General features: G+C 45.5%; 1 protein-coding gene across 1 annotated transcript; it reads left to right on the top strand.

Moving 5' to 3' along the window:
* Window positions 1–1092: 1092 nt before the first annotated feature.
* LOC139198662 (girdin-like) lies at window positions 1093–17629 on the top strand. Its single transcript, XM_070827577.1, has 29 exons — window positions 1093–1155; window positions 1237–1328; window positions 2876–2981; window positions 4668–4737; window positions 5340–5398; window positions 5482–5565; window positions 5730–5870; window positions 6083–6261; window positions 7237–7318; window positions 8253–8411; window positions 8696–8842; window positions 9016–9160; window positions 9672–10322; window positions 10405–10610; window positions 10731–10925; window positions 11231–11361; window positions 11480–11618; window positions 11699–11872; window positions 12016–12177; window positions 12329–12606; window positions 12700–12843; window positions 12929–13115; window positions 13330–13475; window positions 13701–13793; window positions 14107–14318; window positions 14989–15069; window positions 15672–15923; window positions 16115–16174; window positions 16455–17629. Exons 1-29 carry the CDS (start codon window positions 1093–1095, stop codon window positions 17555–17557), a joined length of 5541 nt encoding a protein of 1846 aa, XP_070683678.1. The 3' UTR covers window positions 17558–17629.
* The last annotated feature ends 332 nt before the right edge of the window (window positions 17630–17961 follow it).

Below are 17961 nucleotides of genomic sequence, written 5' to 3'. Positions count from 1 at the left end.
GTTATAAATTATACTTACGAGCACTGTTCGTATACAGTATAACATTACAGGGTTTGTATAATATTTGTACTGACTGATTCACTGATCTGTTCCCTGTGTTGAGCACAAGGTGGCGCCATTGCACCATCACAGGCTCCGGCCTTTGGCAGCCAAAAGTTTGGCAGGAAGAGTTCAGAGGTTTTTATTCAGGGGGGGAGAACAGCCTGAATCACACCCATGGGCATCATCTGTGTCTGTCTTTGGTAAAGTAATGAAGCTTTTAAAGTGAATTCATCATTTATTTTATCGCTGAACGGGCTCCCTGAGCGGAACCAGCACATTAAGGGAAAGTTTATAGCTGCTTATCTGAAAAACTGGTAAAAAAAAGTTATATCCTGGGCCATTTTTAACATGGCTCTGTTTAGCTAAGTGGCTAACGTGTGCGTGCGTGCGCGTGCGTGTGTGCGTGTGTGGGGGCCGCTGCCGGGGAGGGGGTGGGGGCGCCGTCGTCATGGTAACAGATTAAAGGCAAAGCTATTTCAGATAGCTCCATTAGCATTTCTGCTGCAGCGGCTTCAAACTCCACGGGAGACAGAGAGAGAGAGGAGGGGGGGGCAATACATTTTATGGTGTCCTCACTGAAATATGTTCTAAAAAAATATTTCAATAACTGCCACTTTAGGTAATTTAGTGCTTGTAAAAATCTCTCGCACATCAGCGGTAACTCTCTGTGTAACGAGAGGAGGAAGAGGAGGAGGGGGAGGAGGAGGGGTTTGGGGAGCTGACGGCAGATGCCTTTGCAGCAGAGGACCAGGGAGGATGTAAGTGTGTGTTAGTGTGTGTATGTGTGTGTCTGTGTGTGTGTGTGTGTGTTGCGGGACAAAATGCGGACACCGACTCGGCGACGTTTAAAGTACCGGATGCTGTGGATGTAGCAGCCTGGGAGAGCAAAGCTAAACCGCAGTGCCGAGAGGAAACACTCAACTAGTTTAAATGAGATGGATGGGACGGCTTGGATGGTGCACTTCTGCAGGACTGGCTCACTCCTGATGAAAATGTAGGTTGCCACCAGTCTGGGATATTCAGCTGAGATTCATCACCCTGCTGGTAAGGATGGAGAGTGGAGTTTTTCTGCCCTGTCTGGATCAGTTCATGCTGAGCCCACTTGTCACTTGGGTAAGTGCTGCAGGAGGCTCTGATTTCCTGGCAGAGAACTGTGATACCGACCTCTAATACTGTGCTCTCTTTGTTATCTAGGTGAAGACATTTACGCCAAACGATGGGGGCACTCACTTGGACTTCTCTGAATTATTAGATGGAGTCTTTCTCAATGACATAATGACTGAGATGTGAGTCACTTCACGCCTGCTTTGTTCTTCCATCTTATATTTCACTTGTCATGTTTCTAATCCAGGTTGTGACTGTAGAGTCCAGATGGGTATTCAGATTAGTGGCCTGTGTGTTGGAGCTGTTGGCTGTCATACACTCGGTGTAGCATCTGTCATTAAGTTATGACTAACTGTGAGGTTTAAGGGGAAAAAAGCTCAGATGAAATGTCAGTCAATCATCCCAATCAAACTGAACTCTTTTTGAAGAATTAGGCATATTTCCCCCCCCCCCCTCCCATCCCATCTGTAGCAGATACAGTATCAAGCATCTGCTAACATTCTTACCCGGACACTAACAGTACCGGCTTTGTCACTCTGCAGTAAGAAAGGGGATCTTTGTAGTCTGCAGCAGTCTTTAAATGCAACTTCCTCATTACTTACAGGTTAGGGTTTCCTCAAAAAATGTTCCAATTAGCATGAAGGTTGCAGATCCTCAGCCTGCACTGAGAGACATCACTTAGAGGAGAAAGACTAGGAATGGTCCAGATCTGCCAGGACATGAGACACATCATAGATACTGTCAAGGCGCTACTTAAGAGATTATGATTTAGGTGCCTTATGTTCTGAGGTAAATAACCCTCACCCATAAAAAGACACTAGCTTGTGGTCCTCTGGCAGTTTGCAATGTGTCAAAAACTTGTGCGAGCTAACACTTTAGCCTCCCCTGTTTGGATGAAATGACACTTCATACACTGACAGAAGACTAAAACTGAAGAGTTGCAAAGAAAGGGTTGAAAAACTGATGACCCAGTGCACTTGTGGATAATGCTGTCTAGCCACCCCAAGTCTACAGTATCCATTCATCCCACTTATCCCCCAGGGTCACAATAACCAGCTCTAAATGCAAAACAATGCTGCGCCGAGGGGAGGGGAGAGGAGGGGAGGGGAAGAGGCGGGATAATCTCCCGGATTGGGAGACCCTCTGGGATTAGGGCCTCGCTGCTGGTGTATAGTGGCGCTGGGACACAGATGGGAGGGAGGAGGAGGCACAGAAACAGGACAAACAGCACAGAGATGGAGACAGGCAGAATAAAAATTGTGATGCGCAGGGCAGCTAGGCAGCAGCTCTCTCTCTATGTTTCTGCCAAGGTATAGAATCAATTTGACACAACAGGTTTCCCGAGCAACAAGGTGACCTATACGACCACACAGAGGTCGATGAATTGCAACATTTCAGCTATAATGTGTGACAGTTCAGCCCCAGACTACAGTGGGACAGAGCCAACAGCCCAAGAATCCAGCTAAAAGGTTTTCTTTTGGGTAGGAAGTCTAATGCCACCCCATTTGGCCCGAAAACAGCCCAGTTTGCTGGCTGAAAGGAATGACGACACTCAGGCTAAAGTTAGGAATGAAAGGAGACCTTATACATGTTTTCATGACGATTCTTCAGCCAAGACTTTTACCAGCTCGCCGCTTCCTCTCCCTCCAGTCCACTGACAACCACTTGTTTGTATGTAAATAGCAGAAACGTCAAGTAAAATGCCTTTTATGTTGCATCCCATCTTCAGAAATCCCTCGGCTACACCTCAGGGTGCAAACAAATTGAGCCGAGATCCAAGTCAGAGGATCCAAAACCTGAACTTCCTTGTCCAGCAAATCAAGACGTATTATCTGGTGAGTGTTTGGATGTTCCCTCCCTGTGTTTCTCAGCCTTATAGTATGTTGTATAACGGATCCAAGCTTCATGCTGCCAAGCTGTCCATCTCTCTCTACATGGGATTATGATATGTAAACATTTTATTTGGATTTTTTTCAATTCTGCCTCATTTTGCATCACCCACCATGCTCACACTGGCTCACACGTGCGCAAATATAGTCGGTCGCACTTGTGTCTCAGCAGATCAACTAGTTCTTCTTAAGATGCATGGCCTAAATATCAGCCATGTACACATCTGTGTAATCGGCACAGCAGCGAGGTTAGAGCACAGCAGAGGGCCACAGTAAAGCTGCAGTCAGAGCCACAGACAGTTAGAGCTTTAGAGTGACACATAAAGTCACGAGATTCAGGGGCAGACGCCACTGATGTTGAGTGTTGGATTTTCTGTCTGTGTCAGAGTAATTAAGTATGATTCGAGCTAAGCTTTTCTCCGATAAGAAGACAAGAAAAGTAATTTCACTGAGGACAGCACAATAAAGGACTTCAGAGAAGCACAGCAGAGGAAGGATTCGTTTCTAAATATGATTTTATTACCGCAGATTAATTGTATCATCAATGTCTAACCATTGTCTCTGCTGTAGTTGGTCTTTGGAAAATTTGGTTACTTTTTAGTGCCTCTGCTCTCACTCACTGCAGCTCTCCATCCAAGGACAAACAAGGACAAAGACTGTCTTTGCTTGTATCAAAATGACTCTTAATCACGTACACTTCAGTAAAAGTAGATTTAGGGCAGCTTTTGACCCCAAGTCAGGTGATCATCAAAGTTACTGCAATGTATCCTGAGGATAATTTAATGGCAATCCATCTAATAGTTGTTTCAGTCCGGACTAAAGTGTTAGACCAACCAACTGACATTGTTAGCGCAGAACTACGCCGCTAGCATGGCTAAAAATATTGCAACATGGAGTCTTTACACATCCTCTCAAAACCTATTGGATCGAATAAACAAATTGTCATCCTCTACAGTTTAATTCTGAAAATACGTTTCCCAATCAGACTTTTCTAATCCCTCTAAAGACCAAAGACTTGCTCTCAGTTCCACTCACCATAACAACATATAAACTACGGGAGGAGAGGAGGAGGAGAGGGATGGGAGTTGAACTTTCCTTAAAGGGTCACAGTGGCAGGCACTCGAAAATGTTGATGCAGGTTGGACCCGATTACATCAGAGACTAAATGACTCCAGTCAACTGTAGCTTTCCTTCCATTTGGGAATTAGTAATAGTTTCCTGAACTTCACAGGGTCACTGTTCCTCATTAAGAGCTATTAGCAACCACTATTACAGTGCACACACACTAACACACACACACACACACACACACCGTACACACGCATGAACTCAAGCCACTTACAGCCAGACACCAGGCTGTAGCAAACAGTTTTGGTGGATTTCACCGCTGCACCAGGGAAACTGGCTCTGTCATCTACCCATTCAGAGCACTCCTCCATTTGTTGGCTGAGTTTCTATACATGTGTTGAAGCAGCTCCTATGTGCTGTACATACATACCTCCCTTTCCATTCAAGCACTTTGGCTAGACTTCAAGAAGTGTTGTATTCTGTCCTTGTTTCAGTTTGGCGTAAAATGTGCTCATCTTCCCTTTTCTTGACCCATCCCCCCTTTTCTGTTTCTCTTTTTCGCAGGATAATCTGAGACAACTGATCATGATTCCTTTGCCAAATGTGTTCCTGCTTGGCAGGACTCCATACTGTGGTACGCTCTTGTAAAGTATTCCTCATCTATCCTCTCTATTGCTGCTGCTAAGTCAGTATATGGTTGGATTAGCCTTTTTGCTGATACTCACTAAGCACTGCTTTGATTTCCTGTCATTTATATAAGACTATGACCTGTGTAAGAAAGACCTCAGTGTCTTCTACTGGCTGTTTGCTAAACTGTTCAAATTGTACGTTCTATGTGCATATGTAATTTGAAAAGATGAAAACACCAATAAAAACCACCAATGAAACCAGAGTGAGCTACTAGTATTAATGTAATTGTTAATTGCGTTTAGAAAATGTCAACTATGCAGAACAAGCGATAATCTTCATTTCTAAATAGAGATCAATGAAAATCAGGTAGCATTTTAACCCCAAAATGGCTTCCCATCACTGAAAACTCTTTCCACTACAGTTTTAATTCAATTGCACTCTATCAGTCTGATAACCACACTGGCTTGTGATGGTAAGGCTTTGGCAAGTGGTGACCCAAATTCATCAGCTAGTGCTCTGTTCAACTTAAATCCATGCCAGCAGGCCTCACTGCTTCAATCTGATACGTTTTATTTCAGATAGTGAACTTTTTTTCACTCCCCACAGAACAAAGTCTGGAGGACATGAAGAAGCTTTTGCTGCTGCTGTTAGGATGTGCTGTCCAGGTAAACGCTCACTATCTGACCATCAGTGTAGACAAAACTAAGATAATTTACCGATTTGAATCTGTTTACATTTTTATGTTCAGTGTGAGAGGAAAGAGGAGTACATCGAGAGGATCCAGACGCTTGACTTTGACACCAAAGCTGCAATAGCTGCGCACATTCAGGAGGTAACGTGACTGTATATGGCTTTATATGAGCTTTGAAACACCACAGCATTTATTGGGAACTGACAGAAGTTACTGTCTTATTGTAGCGGCATCCTGATGATCCTCCTGCCACTTTGGTATCTTTCACATTACACTGACTGGCTGTCTCTTCCCATGTTTACCAGTTGACCCACAGTCAGGAGAACGTGCTGGATCTGCAGTGGCTGGAGTCCAGTGAAGTGCAGCCAGATGAGCTGGAGGCTGTAGCCAGGAACATGGCCACACACCTCCAACATCTGCTGGACCAGAGGGACACCCATCTAGAGGTGCGTGTTCTTTTATCATTCATTCTGTTGGTCGGAGAGATGCATATGAACTGCATATTGTCCATCCAAGATGTATTTTGAGTATAAAGTGGCTATGAAGTGTGTATGATAATACATTAAGATTCTATATAGACAGACTGAGATTTTAAGAGGTAAATGAAGCAGTGAGTCACATGCTAAAGGTCATCAGTAATCTTGTGTCCTTTTTACAGACTATAGCAGAGCTTATGCAGGAAAAAGATGGCATGGTTAGTTTGCTCAGTAGCCCCTCCAGCCCGCAGTCCGGCAGCTACTCTCCCAGCATGCAACAGCAGCAGGTGGGGACCCAGCAACACCTAGCGGTGGAGCTGGCTGACTCTAAGGCCAAGATCAGACGACTTCGACAAGAACTGTGAGTACCAAGAGGACAGAGGGAAAGAAATAATTTATATATATACAAAAGGTGAAAAATAAAATTCAGTTAACAGGAAATCTTCCTTCAGGAGATGTCACTCTTTTACAATGTTAGTCATAAAACTGTTCCAAGATCTCGATATACACTGATGGCACCAGAGCAAAAACGCATGTTTCGTGATTGAAGTTATCTTTTCTCACAGTAAGTGATTGTTGGGTTTAATATCGTCTCCTAGTATAGCGCGAGTTTCTCTTCAGGGTGGCTGATGAAAAAGAGTTACCTTCCTCTCTGGGGAATTGCCAGCAGAGATTGAATGAGAAGCAGAGGGAGAGAGAGAGAGAGATACTAGATACTAGAGATGCCCCAGGGAGTTTGGCCCACATTACTGCCTGCTTGGCAGGTTCCATGGCTGTGCACTACCTCTGACCCACATTGCCTCTGAATTTCAGTGGATACTGCATGTTCACACATGCACCCACACACACACACACACACACACATGCTAACCCTGATCCGATCAAGATCGCAGTTCCATCCTTGCTCTCCATCCCATCTTCTCTGCTGTATTGTCCTCTCTTGTTGGGATGCTCAGATTCACACACTGCTGCCTCTGAGCAAACGCAGTGTCTCTTAAAGCACCAAGCATAGCTTAGACAGTTCTTTCATGTCCTTATATACATCTGAACCTGCTATGACTCTTCCTGCATGCATGTGTTCCTCAACAACATGGAGGGGGGGATAAAATGGGCTTTAAGGAGCTTTATGCTGGAAGCTTTATGTTAGAGTCAAGTATGTGTTGGTTTATGTGATGCAAGTTTGCAGCAACATAAATAATGAGTGTGTTTATGTGTTCACTCATATATTTGCTCATTTGCAGTATTTAGATACATAGTATTGCAGAAAAGTAGTAGGTTGTGCACACTAACCAACCCGCCTGCTTGTCTCTCTGCACTGAACATCTGATCCCGCCAGAGAGGAGAAGAGCGAGCAGATGCTGGACTGCAGACATGAGCTGGAGAACATGGAGGCAGAGCTGAAGAGGATCCAGCAGGAGGTTTGAAGAATAGCTCCTTCCGACACACAGTAACACACAGTAACCTCCTGAGCACTCGGCAGATTATACAGATTATTGCGCGCCATACTTTGCTGCAGAGCAGCGCTTAATGACAGCAAATTTAAACCTCTGAACTCTGACTCAGAGATACAACTGAAGCTTATATGGATTTGACTGAACAGGAGATCTCGATTTGTTTTTTCTGTTTAAGCCTTGTGCCCTGCAGTACATGGTAGCATGGCTCATATGGCTCCAGCAACCAAACATTTACAGGATGTTCAAGCAGCATTAATTGATTCTTTTTTTGGCCCCAATTTGAGCAGCGGAAACAAACTAACACAACATCACCATATAGGATTGGGTAGTGGGTGGGATTACATAATCAGATTACAAAAAAAGTAACTATAATCAGCCCACGTCACATTTGATGAAAAATCCATTTGATGAATGCAAAGCCAGTATTCACTCTCCTTGTAACTCTGTTTCATTCTTCAACACTCCTGAGGGCAATAGCTGGCTCTATAGCTCCTAAATGCTCTAGCAGCTATTCACTATGTTTGTATTCCTTTGGTGATGACAGAGTACAAGTGGGTTTATCACTGCTGCCGATGAGCTCTTGATGAGAGCTATGAGACAGAAACAAAACGATTACATAGCGTGCTGTAAAATCAAAACAGTGATCTGAAAGATAAAAAAGGGGCAGGCTAAAGCAAACGGAAACTGCAGAGTGGGGTGATAATTCTCTTTGGGTTTGTCACTACGAGTGATCCTTTTAATGATAATGTGTGACAAACTGACACAGTCATAAAACTGACATGAAACTTGAAACCTGAAGTTTCCCACTGTAAAGACTAACTGAGAGAGAGAATAGTGCAGAGCTACATTTATTTTAAGTTTTAGCTATAAACCATGCCTCTGTCTGTACCTTCACCAGAACTCCCAGCTGCTTGTGGACGCCCGTGCAGCCCGCACCTACCGTGACGAGCTGGACGCCCTGAGAGAGAGAGCCATAAAGGCGGACAAGCTAGAGAGTGAAGTGGGGCGCTACAGAGAGCAACTGCACAAGATGGAGTTCTACAAGGCCAAAGTGGAGGTTGATGCAGTCGTAGAAATGTTTTACCAGTGAATTTTAAGACATACTGTATATTTGGATTATGTGTCCTTGGAATGTAAAACTGTGATGCAACAATCACACATTGATGATTTTTTAAATGATTTATTGGATAATGAGATAATGAGTTGTGTCTTCACACTTTACATGATGAAGGAGAGTTTTCCTTAGATAGGGACAAGAAAATTGAAAGATGGAGATGCAAGATAAAATATATAAATCTAAAAGTGTGTGTGTGTGTGTGTGTGTGTGTGTGTGTATTTCAGGAGGTAAAGGAGGATAACAGGGTGCTACAGGAGACCAAAGAGGTGTTGGAGGATCAGCTGGCAGGCTGGAGGGCACGCTCAGATAAAATCCACCAGCTGGAGAAGCACAGTCTGCTGCTGAAGGCCCGCGTCCACGACATGGAACAGGTCAGACGTGTGCACACAAGGAGGCGTCTTCTTTGTTGTCTTTGCGTTGCCTTGAAGACACCTCCACAACAACATCAGCCCTCCTTCAGATTGAAGGATCATCCAGTCCTTTCAGCGGCTGAACAGAACCTGCTCTTATACCTCTGCTGATACTTTGTGTCTCCACTTTTTAGGAGAAGGAGGCAGATCGGCGACGTATTGAGGAGCTGCAGGAGGAGAACCTGGCTCTGTGTGTGGCTCAAAGGAGGAGCATGGAGGAGTCTCAACACCTTGGCTGGGAGTTAGAGCAGCTCTCCAAGACCACTGAGAACTCACAGGGTAAGAGCTGGTGATGCAGTAAGATGAAGTAATAGGAGAATTCATGGATCAGACTGGTTGGAATGGTAGGGAAAGTAAGGAAATGCTAAATTATGTAAGTGTGCTCAGGATACTTGCATGCATAAGTGCTTTAATCAATTAGCACATTTTATCTTCTTCTCTTATCTATTTGTTTTGTCTCTGCATGCATTTTGAATGTATGCTGAAATGTGATCCAGACTATTAGCTCAGTTACTGAATGTTCACGGATCAGAATAAGTTATACCAAATACTTTTGTGATTGTTACTGTGATCTAGAGATTTATGATGTCATTAATCTTTTTGAATTTTTAGATTTTGTTTACTGTATATCAAATAGATGTAATTGTTTGGACTGTGACTTGTTTGCTTGAACTACAGGCATGATAAAGATCTCCACGAGCATGTCTAAATGTTTACAACTAGTCTCTCACTCTGTCTGTCTCAAGTCTACACTTCCTGCCGTTAATTGCAGACATGTGTTTGTGTAAAGGCCAGCAGACTCTGAGCGAGGAGGTGAGTGAGAGGACCCGCAGTCGGATGCTGAAGCTGGAGAAGGAGAACCAAAGTCTCTTAAGGACCATAGAGGAACTCAGAGCTGCCTCTGTGAACAACAGCACACAGTCCAAACATAGCCACCACAGTGAATGTGACCATGTGGTCTGTAGCACCAACAGCTGTACCTCATCAACAGATGAACCCACAGGGTTGCAAACCTTCTGCTCGAATATAGAAAACCGCGCTAATGTATTCCAGCAGCAAATGCTGAATGGAGATTCAAACTGTCATCAGGAACTCCACGCAGAGGAGCTGGAGGGAGAGCAGGGTGACATCCCCCTCACGGATAATCCAGACCTTCATATTCAGGAAAAAGGACAGCTAGAGGACAGAGACGGTGATCATTTTAAAGAACTGATGTCTGATCTGGAAGTCTTAGAAAACAGTCACAATAGGCTCCATTGTTTTGTTGGATCACGTGACCACTCCCCCGGCTCAAAGAGCAGCAGTCCGTGCCATGGCAGTATCCTCAGAGGTGTGCCAACACGTTCCTCCTATGCCAGCAAGCACACACAGAGGCTGGAGGCCAAGTGCAGAGCTCTGGACACAGTTAATCAGCATCTACAGACTTCCCTCGATAACACTGGTAAGTTCTGTAGATCAAATAAACATAAAAGATTCACTGACGCAGTCACTCAAATACTAAGTGTTTTTTTTTTTCTCTTTAGAGCGGAAAGTTCAGCGCCTGGAGGCAGAGGTACAGGAGCTGGAGGCAGAGAACCAGAGTCTGCAGGCCACCTTAGAGGAGCTTCGGATCTCTGCACGCCGTCTGGAGCAACTGGAAACAGAGAAGCAAATCCTGGAGCAAGAAACCACAGTCCTGGAGAGGGAAAAGAGGCAGCTAGAGAAAGAAAATCGACGACTCCGCCAGCAGGTAGGAGAGGTTATTTCCCCAGGGTATGGTGTCAGTTGCTAACCTGAGGTAGAATAATAATTGGAATACTTAAATTGCCATTGAATGAAATGATTACTGTTCTACCTTCCTCCATCTCAGGCTGAAATCCAGGAAGCAAGCTTAGACAGTAAAAATGTCTGTATGGCCAGCCTGGAAAGGGAGATGCGTTGCCTTGTGAAGGAGGTAGAGGGGTTACGGGAGACTGCTGAGAGGATCAAAGTTCTTGAGGGAGACAACAGAGAACTGACCAAGCAAGCTGCTATCGACCAGAGGACCCTGGCCACCCTGAGGGAGGTGAGGAGGGGAAGTCTGTGCTGTCGAGCTCATGCTGACTGAATAAATAATCTTCCCTGACATTTCACCAATAAGGCATCGTTTTTACAGTAGCGATGTGCATGTGTTTCATGGAGGTTCGCAGATTTTTACCACTGACTAGATTTAATGATTTAAACAAAATGTTAGGCCTGCAGATTAACACAATAGTGTAGAAAAAGACTTCAGCAACAACAACATTTGGTTAACATCCTTGGAGGCACAGTTTTACCAAAGAGCTCTAACAATGCTATTTAAGTTAATCCAGTTATACTGTCCATCTTCAGGAGCTGGTGAGTGAAAAACTGAGGAGCCAGCAAAGAGACAATGAACTGGAGAGGCTGGCCCATGAGCTGGAAATGAAGGTCCTCAACCAGGAGAGTACCCAGCAGGCTGAACTAGAGGCACCAGACAACAGGTGTGTATTACTGCTTGGAGTTCCCATCCTGTAACCTTTTAGGGGAACAGCATAAGAAATGAGAAATGTAATAGCATCACAGTTGGTACAAAATTCCTTCTTTTCTTCTATGCAGCAGGTTCAAGATGCTGGAGTCAGAGCTGGAGTCGTCACTGAAAAAATCTCTTCAGATTAAAGAGGACAAGATGGGCGCTCTGGAGGCTCGTCTGCAGGAATCATCCACCCTGAACCAGCAGCTGCGCCAGGAGCTCAAGACTGTAAGTCATGTCATAAAATTCACTTTAGCAGGCCTTTACTCTGTAACAGATCCAAGTGTTTGACCCCTTCCACCCCGCAGGTGAAGCTGAGCTATGAGGCCTTGCAACAGAGGCAGGAGGAAGAGTGGACAGCATCAAATTCCACCCCTCCCAGAGAGACAGGCAGGGCAATGAGCGAATGGCTGCGAGAAAGCCAGGAGGCCACTAAGGAACTGCTAAAGCTCAAAGACCGTCTCATTGAAGTGGAGAGGAATGTAAGTGGTTGGCCTTTATTGAAATAAATGACCTATATAGTGACCAATTTATAAAACTGTTTTATTGTTTCTTCAACACACTAGCATCTTACCTCCTCTTCTTCTTTTCTCTTCTCTTTATCCTCCTGTTCTCTCCTCTCCAGAATGCAACACTGGAGGCAGAGCGCCAGGCTATGCAGGCCCAGCTGAAGCAGCTAGAGAGTCAGTCTGACAGCCAGCAGGCTCAGATCCTCGCCCTGCAGAGGCAGGCTGCATCACTGCAGGAGAACAACACAGCCCTGCAGACACACAACGCTAACCTGCAGGTGCCACTGAACACACACTATTCTGATGGTACAGTTAATGTAACAGCTTTCACACATACAGATAGAGCCCTTTGGTATGTATGCAGACAGCATGACTGAAAGCATTTATGTTGCATCAACTCCCAATCAGTTAACTGTCTTTCTCCTCCAGGTGGAGAAATCCACTCTGAACTCACAGAGTGCCTCTCTTATGGCCCAGAATGCTCAGCTGCAACAGCAGCAGTCGGGGACAGAAAGCGAGCGGGACGGCGCTTTACGGGAACGCGAGGAGCTGCGTGGTGTTCATGAGCAGCTATTACGAGATCACGAGCGGCTGGCAGCTCTGCATGAGCGGCAAGCCATGGAGTATGAGGCCCTGATGGGGAAGCATGGCTGTTTGAAAAATGCCCATCGCACATTGGAGCTGGAGCATCGCACGCTGCAGGACAGGTGGGGGAAAGGAGATGACAGTGACGGACAAGATTACTATTGATCAATTGTGATGCTGCATGTTCACATGCGTGTATTGGTTGGTGTTTTTAGGTACAATAGCCTGTTGCAGCAGCGGACCAAGCTTGAAGACCTGGAGAAAGCTCTGAAGGAAGAGCACATGAGGATGGCTCTGGAGAAGGAACAGCACATGAGCACTGCTGCTGAGTGTAGCAGGCTGCGTGAAGAGAAGGACTGGTGAGGAGGCAAAAGCATTCACTCACCGATGCACACACACACTAATGCACACCTGGACCAATGCATGGATTTTTTTTTTTTTAAGGCTGAACCAGACATACCGTCAGCTTCTTACTGACAATGAGTTGCTGACAGCGGATCACAAGCAGCTTAAGAGCCAGCTGAATGAGGCCAAGCTGGAGCATACATGGCTGGAAGCCGACTTCTCCAAGCTCAAGAAGGAGTTTCAGCAGCTGGACATCACCTCCACAAAGCTCACCAACCAGTGTGAGGTACAAACATGCAGCAGACTGACCTAGTGTGGCATTGCCTGTCACATAATGTACTGTAACTTTACCTGGTAATTGCCTGTTCACTGTCCGGACAAACTCTCTTTAGAGTCAGGGCTGCATAGGCTCAAGAAGATGACTTTATGTATGATATTGCATTGTTTTTAAGATTACATGATAATGTATGTTTTGTACACATGCTTTGACGTGTGTGTAGTTGCTGAGCCAGCTGAAGGGCAACCTGGAGGAAGAGAATCGCCACCTGCTGAGCCAAATCGAGACCCTGATGCTACAGAACCGAACCTTGTTGGAGCAGACTATGGAGAGCAAGGATATGTTCCACGTCGAAGAGCGACAGTATATGTGAGCGAATAGGGCTCAAAACAGTAACATGACAATGTAGCATTAAATCGAGCCTAATGTGTTGGTGTTCAGGATGTTGCACTAATTTGTTAATGAGCTAGCAGATTAAACAAACAGCACAAAATGTTCCTTTCTAAAAACACCAAAATACCACATCAATCAATAGCAGGCCTTCGATTATAATTGGTCTGTCTGTCTGTTGTCTCTGTCTGCCTGTCTGCTCAGTGACAAGCTTAATGACCTGAGGAGGCAGAAGGAGAAGCTGGAGGAAAAGATAATGGACCAGTACAAGTTTTATGAGCCGTCGCCTCCTCGCAGGTAGGTTGACTGTAATAGTGATGACTATGATTTTTTTACGATGGTAAAGTGGCTCTTATGGGTAACAATCCCGGTTTCACATTCACAGTTACACATTACAGTTCACTCAGTTCAGTTTCTTTGCTCTGTAAAAAACAAAACAATGAGCTGCAAGATGGTAAAACGCTTGATAATTGGGAATATTGCACTCTTGGGTATCCATCTAAATATTAGACAAACATTAACATTCATTGCTAGCCTAGCTCAAACATGCAGATGTTTGGTGACTGACCACCTGACCACAATTTCCTGTCATATATTTGCCCTTTTGCAGACGTGGAAACTGGATCACTCTGAAACTGAAGAAACTGATTAAATCCAATAGCCGTGAGCATGGGCCTGACCGCCCGCCCACACCCACACACACAGGTGCTACTGAGCCACACCTCCCTTGTCACGACAACAGCTCCTTCATCAGCTCAGATGGCTCTGGAGGCTCTGGCTGCACCTCAGCAGCTGATGCCATCTCACCCCAACGTTTCAGCAGTGAGTATGACCTTCTCCAGTTCACTAGATCATCTCCCATTGACTTAGCGGAACCGCCCTCATCAAAGTACCAAAATCCGTCCTTCGCTGCTGCAGCCATAGACCAGGAAGTAAGATCCTCATCAGTAGCAGGTCACAGAGATCATTCAGGAACTTTTTCACATAAAGCTACAGGACAGAGAGACATGGCTGGACGAGTAGCCTCCATAGTTTCATCTACACGTGAAGCTGCATTTGTAGCACAGATATCTTCCGAAGAGACATAAAACTCAAATAAAAGGACTTTAATGTAAAACTGTCCCAGTCATGTAAACTTCTTTGTTTGGTCATATCCATCATGCACAACCTTCACACAGAGTGAAGTGAAAGAATGAGATCTTAGCTAATTCCAAAAACATAGCATGTAGCTAGTGAAGAGGATCCAGGCAGTCAGTGTAATAAATCCAAATGGTCATTCTTCCTGATGCATGATGTGTGTGAACTTTCCTCAACAGTCCTCAACAGTCCTCAACATGTCTTCCCTGTGTCTTTCTTGTTTGTCTTCACTCCTGCCTTCCTTCTTTCCCTTGTCTTCTCCTTCCCTTCCTGCCTGTCCTCCCTTACACCCCTCTCTCTGCTCGCATCCATCCCTTTGTCCACCTCCCATGTGGCTTCACTTGCTGTTAAATAGCCACACTGAAAATGTTTCCCCGTATGAGGAACAGGCTGAAGGACAGAGACAAAGTCAAGTCCCTCTTCCATCGTTCCATGTGTAAGAAAGACTGTGGTCCGGTGTCTTCCCTCATCTTGACTGTAGCTTTTTATTTCACTGCTAGCGTGATAAAACGAAGTGTATCTATGCTGTATTATTTATTTCGCCATCTCCTACATGCCATAACACCACCGTTAACCCTAGTTTGAGTAGGATTCGTCCAAGCAGCTGTAAAATCAACAGTTGTATGTTAGTAATGTGTCCATCCATGCTGACCTCATTGCCCCACACTAACCTCAAATACTTAGATATGATATTACAGATTTAAGCATCTGCAGTAGGCATTTTCTAGCACAGTGGCTATATTTGAAGGTAATCTGGGGTATTTTAATAATAAAGGTCAAGGAAATGCTGCATTGCAGGAAGACACTGGTGCTGCATGAGCTCTGCACTACGAGGAGCCAGGTCTAATGTAGGGAAAGATTAACACTATAAAACCACAATTCTAGACAACTGGTCTGAGGAGAAAACAAACCAGTCCTGTGTCCATGTTTTCCACACCATAGAGCAAAAATACCTCCTAATCTCCATTACCAGTTCACCTGTCTATCCCCTCCCTCATCCACTCCCCACTTCTTCCACTCCTTGGTCCAACAATGCAGCCCTGAGCAGCTTGGCGTACCCCTCAGCCCCGCTCGAGGAGCAGCGGTGGGCGGCCAGCTCAGAGCAGCTGGACGGGTCAGAGGCTGATGTGGACGAGGGCAGGAAGAAAGCATTGACCTCATCCCTTACCACATCCATCTTGTCCATCCTCCACCTTAATCATCTCGCCACCCTACCATCTGGCCACGTCACCACCACCACCACTGACACCACCAACACTGTTCCAGATGTTTCTGAGCTTTTGGTGACAGGTAGAGGCATTCATGAGCCACTGTTTTGTTTGATGTCATCTTCATTAGTTAGACTAGCTAGAACAACGTGTAGTAGAGAGGAGAGCAAAGACAACACTCTTATGTGCTTTTGTTTTTTCGTTATAAGCATAGAAGCTAGAGGTGTTAATCACTTAGAACCATGCAGTGATTTCTCATCTTATGCCCCACAGACAAGGACTCAAATGGTGTGCCATCTGGATTTGAGGACAACGACGAGCTGCAAAATCACGGTAAAGCCCCGTGAATACTTGTTTAGAGGATTCGCCAAGCATACAGATGTATTATCAGCTCAGGAATTAGACTAAATCCATCAAATTGCAATCATGACCTTGTTTCATATTAATCTCCATGCTGACCACAGAGGCCAACAACTGTCAGAGAAAGCCTTGACTCTGCTGCCCCCTGTTGGTCACTAAGAAAATGTTAATTCTGGTTTTTACGATGAAGTTAAAATATGCATCTACTGTGTATTAATTATCGCTCTTTAAAAGACACTATGATCTCTTTTAGGGGTGAATGGCATCCAGAGTCGAGCTCATAGTGAGAGCAGTGGAGAGTTCAGCCTGAGCCTAGAAAATGAGCCGTGGTCAAATGGCAGCAGCCCCGTCCAGCAGCCCCCATCACGCCGCTCCTCCTCCTCCTACCAGCCTCCCAGCGACACCTCCACCCCCCAACATGCACAGAAGCAGCAACAGCAGCAGCAGCTCAAGGAGAAGCCCTCCACCATGCCCATCACCAGCAGTCAGAATTCAGATGTCCAATCTACACCGAAACAGAAGGATCCCGGGCTCCCTCAGGATTTCTGGCTCACAAGAGGTACAAAGAGCATCCGAAGGGTTAAAGTGTCACGTCGCTCATCAGATTCAGGGGGAACAGTCAAAGTGAACCCAGTGCTCAATGGGGTGAACTCAAAATGTAGCTCTAGCAAAGTGGAAACAACCCGAGCCTCAGCTTGTTCACCAATCACAGTGCTGTATGTTCAGGGGAAGTCATCCTCAATGTCTGGCTGCCTCAACTGCTTCTCCACCCACCTGGGGAAAGAGGGGCGGCTGAAAGGGTCCAGGTCACCCAAAAGTCTCCCCCGAGCCAGCAGCGTTATTTCCACAGCAGAGGGATCGTCCCGACGCTCCAGTGTAAACAGTGACTGTAGGGTGACAGCCAAGACTGACCCGCTGTCTGTCCAGGAGAGCAATAATAAGGTGGGGACAGCGAGTCAGCAGCAACCAGAAGCGGACAGCAGCAACAGTGAGCCTGAGCTTATTCCCCCAGTCAAACCCCCCAGAGACCCAGCAATTGTCGTTCCCACCGACGGCCCCAAATCCCCAGTGCAGGAGTCGCTTCTCAGCTCCGCGTTCACTTTCAACTCCGTCTTCTCAAACACGATCTTCAGCGATTCTGTGGTCACGACCACAACCAGTTTGGATGCCCTTGGCAACAACCAGACCTTCCTCTGTCTGAATCCATCTCTGGTGCAAAACTGTCCGCCTGAGAGCCGGGAGTCTCCCCCTGACGCGCCACAGTCAGTGGAGCTCAGCACGGAGAATGAGCCAAGTCAAAATGCAGAACACGCAGCTGGGCTGGAGGAGAAGGACAAGCCACTCACAACTGCATGAGAGCAGCTGTCACATCACTGAATATTGTGTCGTGCAAATAAAACAGGTAGCTGCAAGGTCACTTTTCATCACTTGAACTGAAGCACACAATTTAAGTCACTGCAATTTAATGTGTCAGCATTTTATTCCATAGACTATTATATAGTAATCTTAGGTGTAAATACAGAGATGTTTAGACCCTTGGTTGACACAGCTTTAGTAACATTTAAAGGCTTTTTTGACACATTAATTTACCTGAGTAATAGATTCACAGCATCAACTTTCCATTCTGCCTCTCTTTTTGCACAAAGTCTGCTTATTGGAACTAAATGACGAATGGATGAACGTCCTCTTTTGCCCATTTAAAATTAGATTGGTGTTGTGTTTACTTTACCACACTGACAATCCTGACATGTACATTTGTA

This window comes from Pempheris klunzingeri, chromosome 3 (genome assembly GCF_042242105.1).
Source record: "Pempheris klunzingeri isolate RE-2024b chromosome 3, fPemKlu1.hap1, whole genome shotgun sequence".
Lineage (NCBI taxonomy): Eukaryota > Metazoa > Chordata > Actinopteri > Acropomatiformes > Pempheridae > Pempheris > Pempheris klunzingeri.
Note: the sequence above shows the minus strand (reverse complement) of the source record. Positions and strands in the feature narration are given on the sequence as shown.

Coding starts and splice junctions, on each gene's coding strand:
- LOC139198662 (XM_070827577.1), top strand. CDS start 1,093: ATGGAGAGTGGAGTTTTTCTGCCCTGTCTGGATCAGTTCATGCTGAGC. Junction 9,161..9,671: donor GACCACTGAGAACTCACAGG/GTAAGAGCTGGT, acceptor GTTTGTGTAAAG/GCCAGCAGACTCTGAGCGAG. Junction 10,611..10,730: donor ATCGACGACTCCGCCAGCAG/GTAGGAGAGGTT, acceptor CCTCCATCTCAG/GCTGAAATCCAGGAAGCAAG.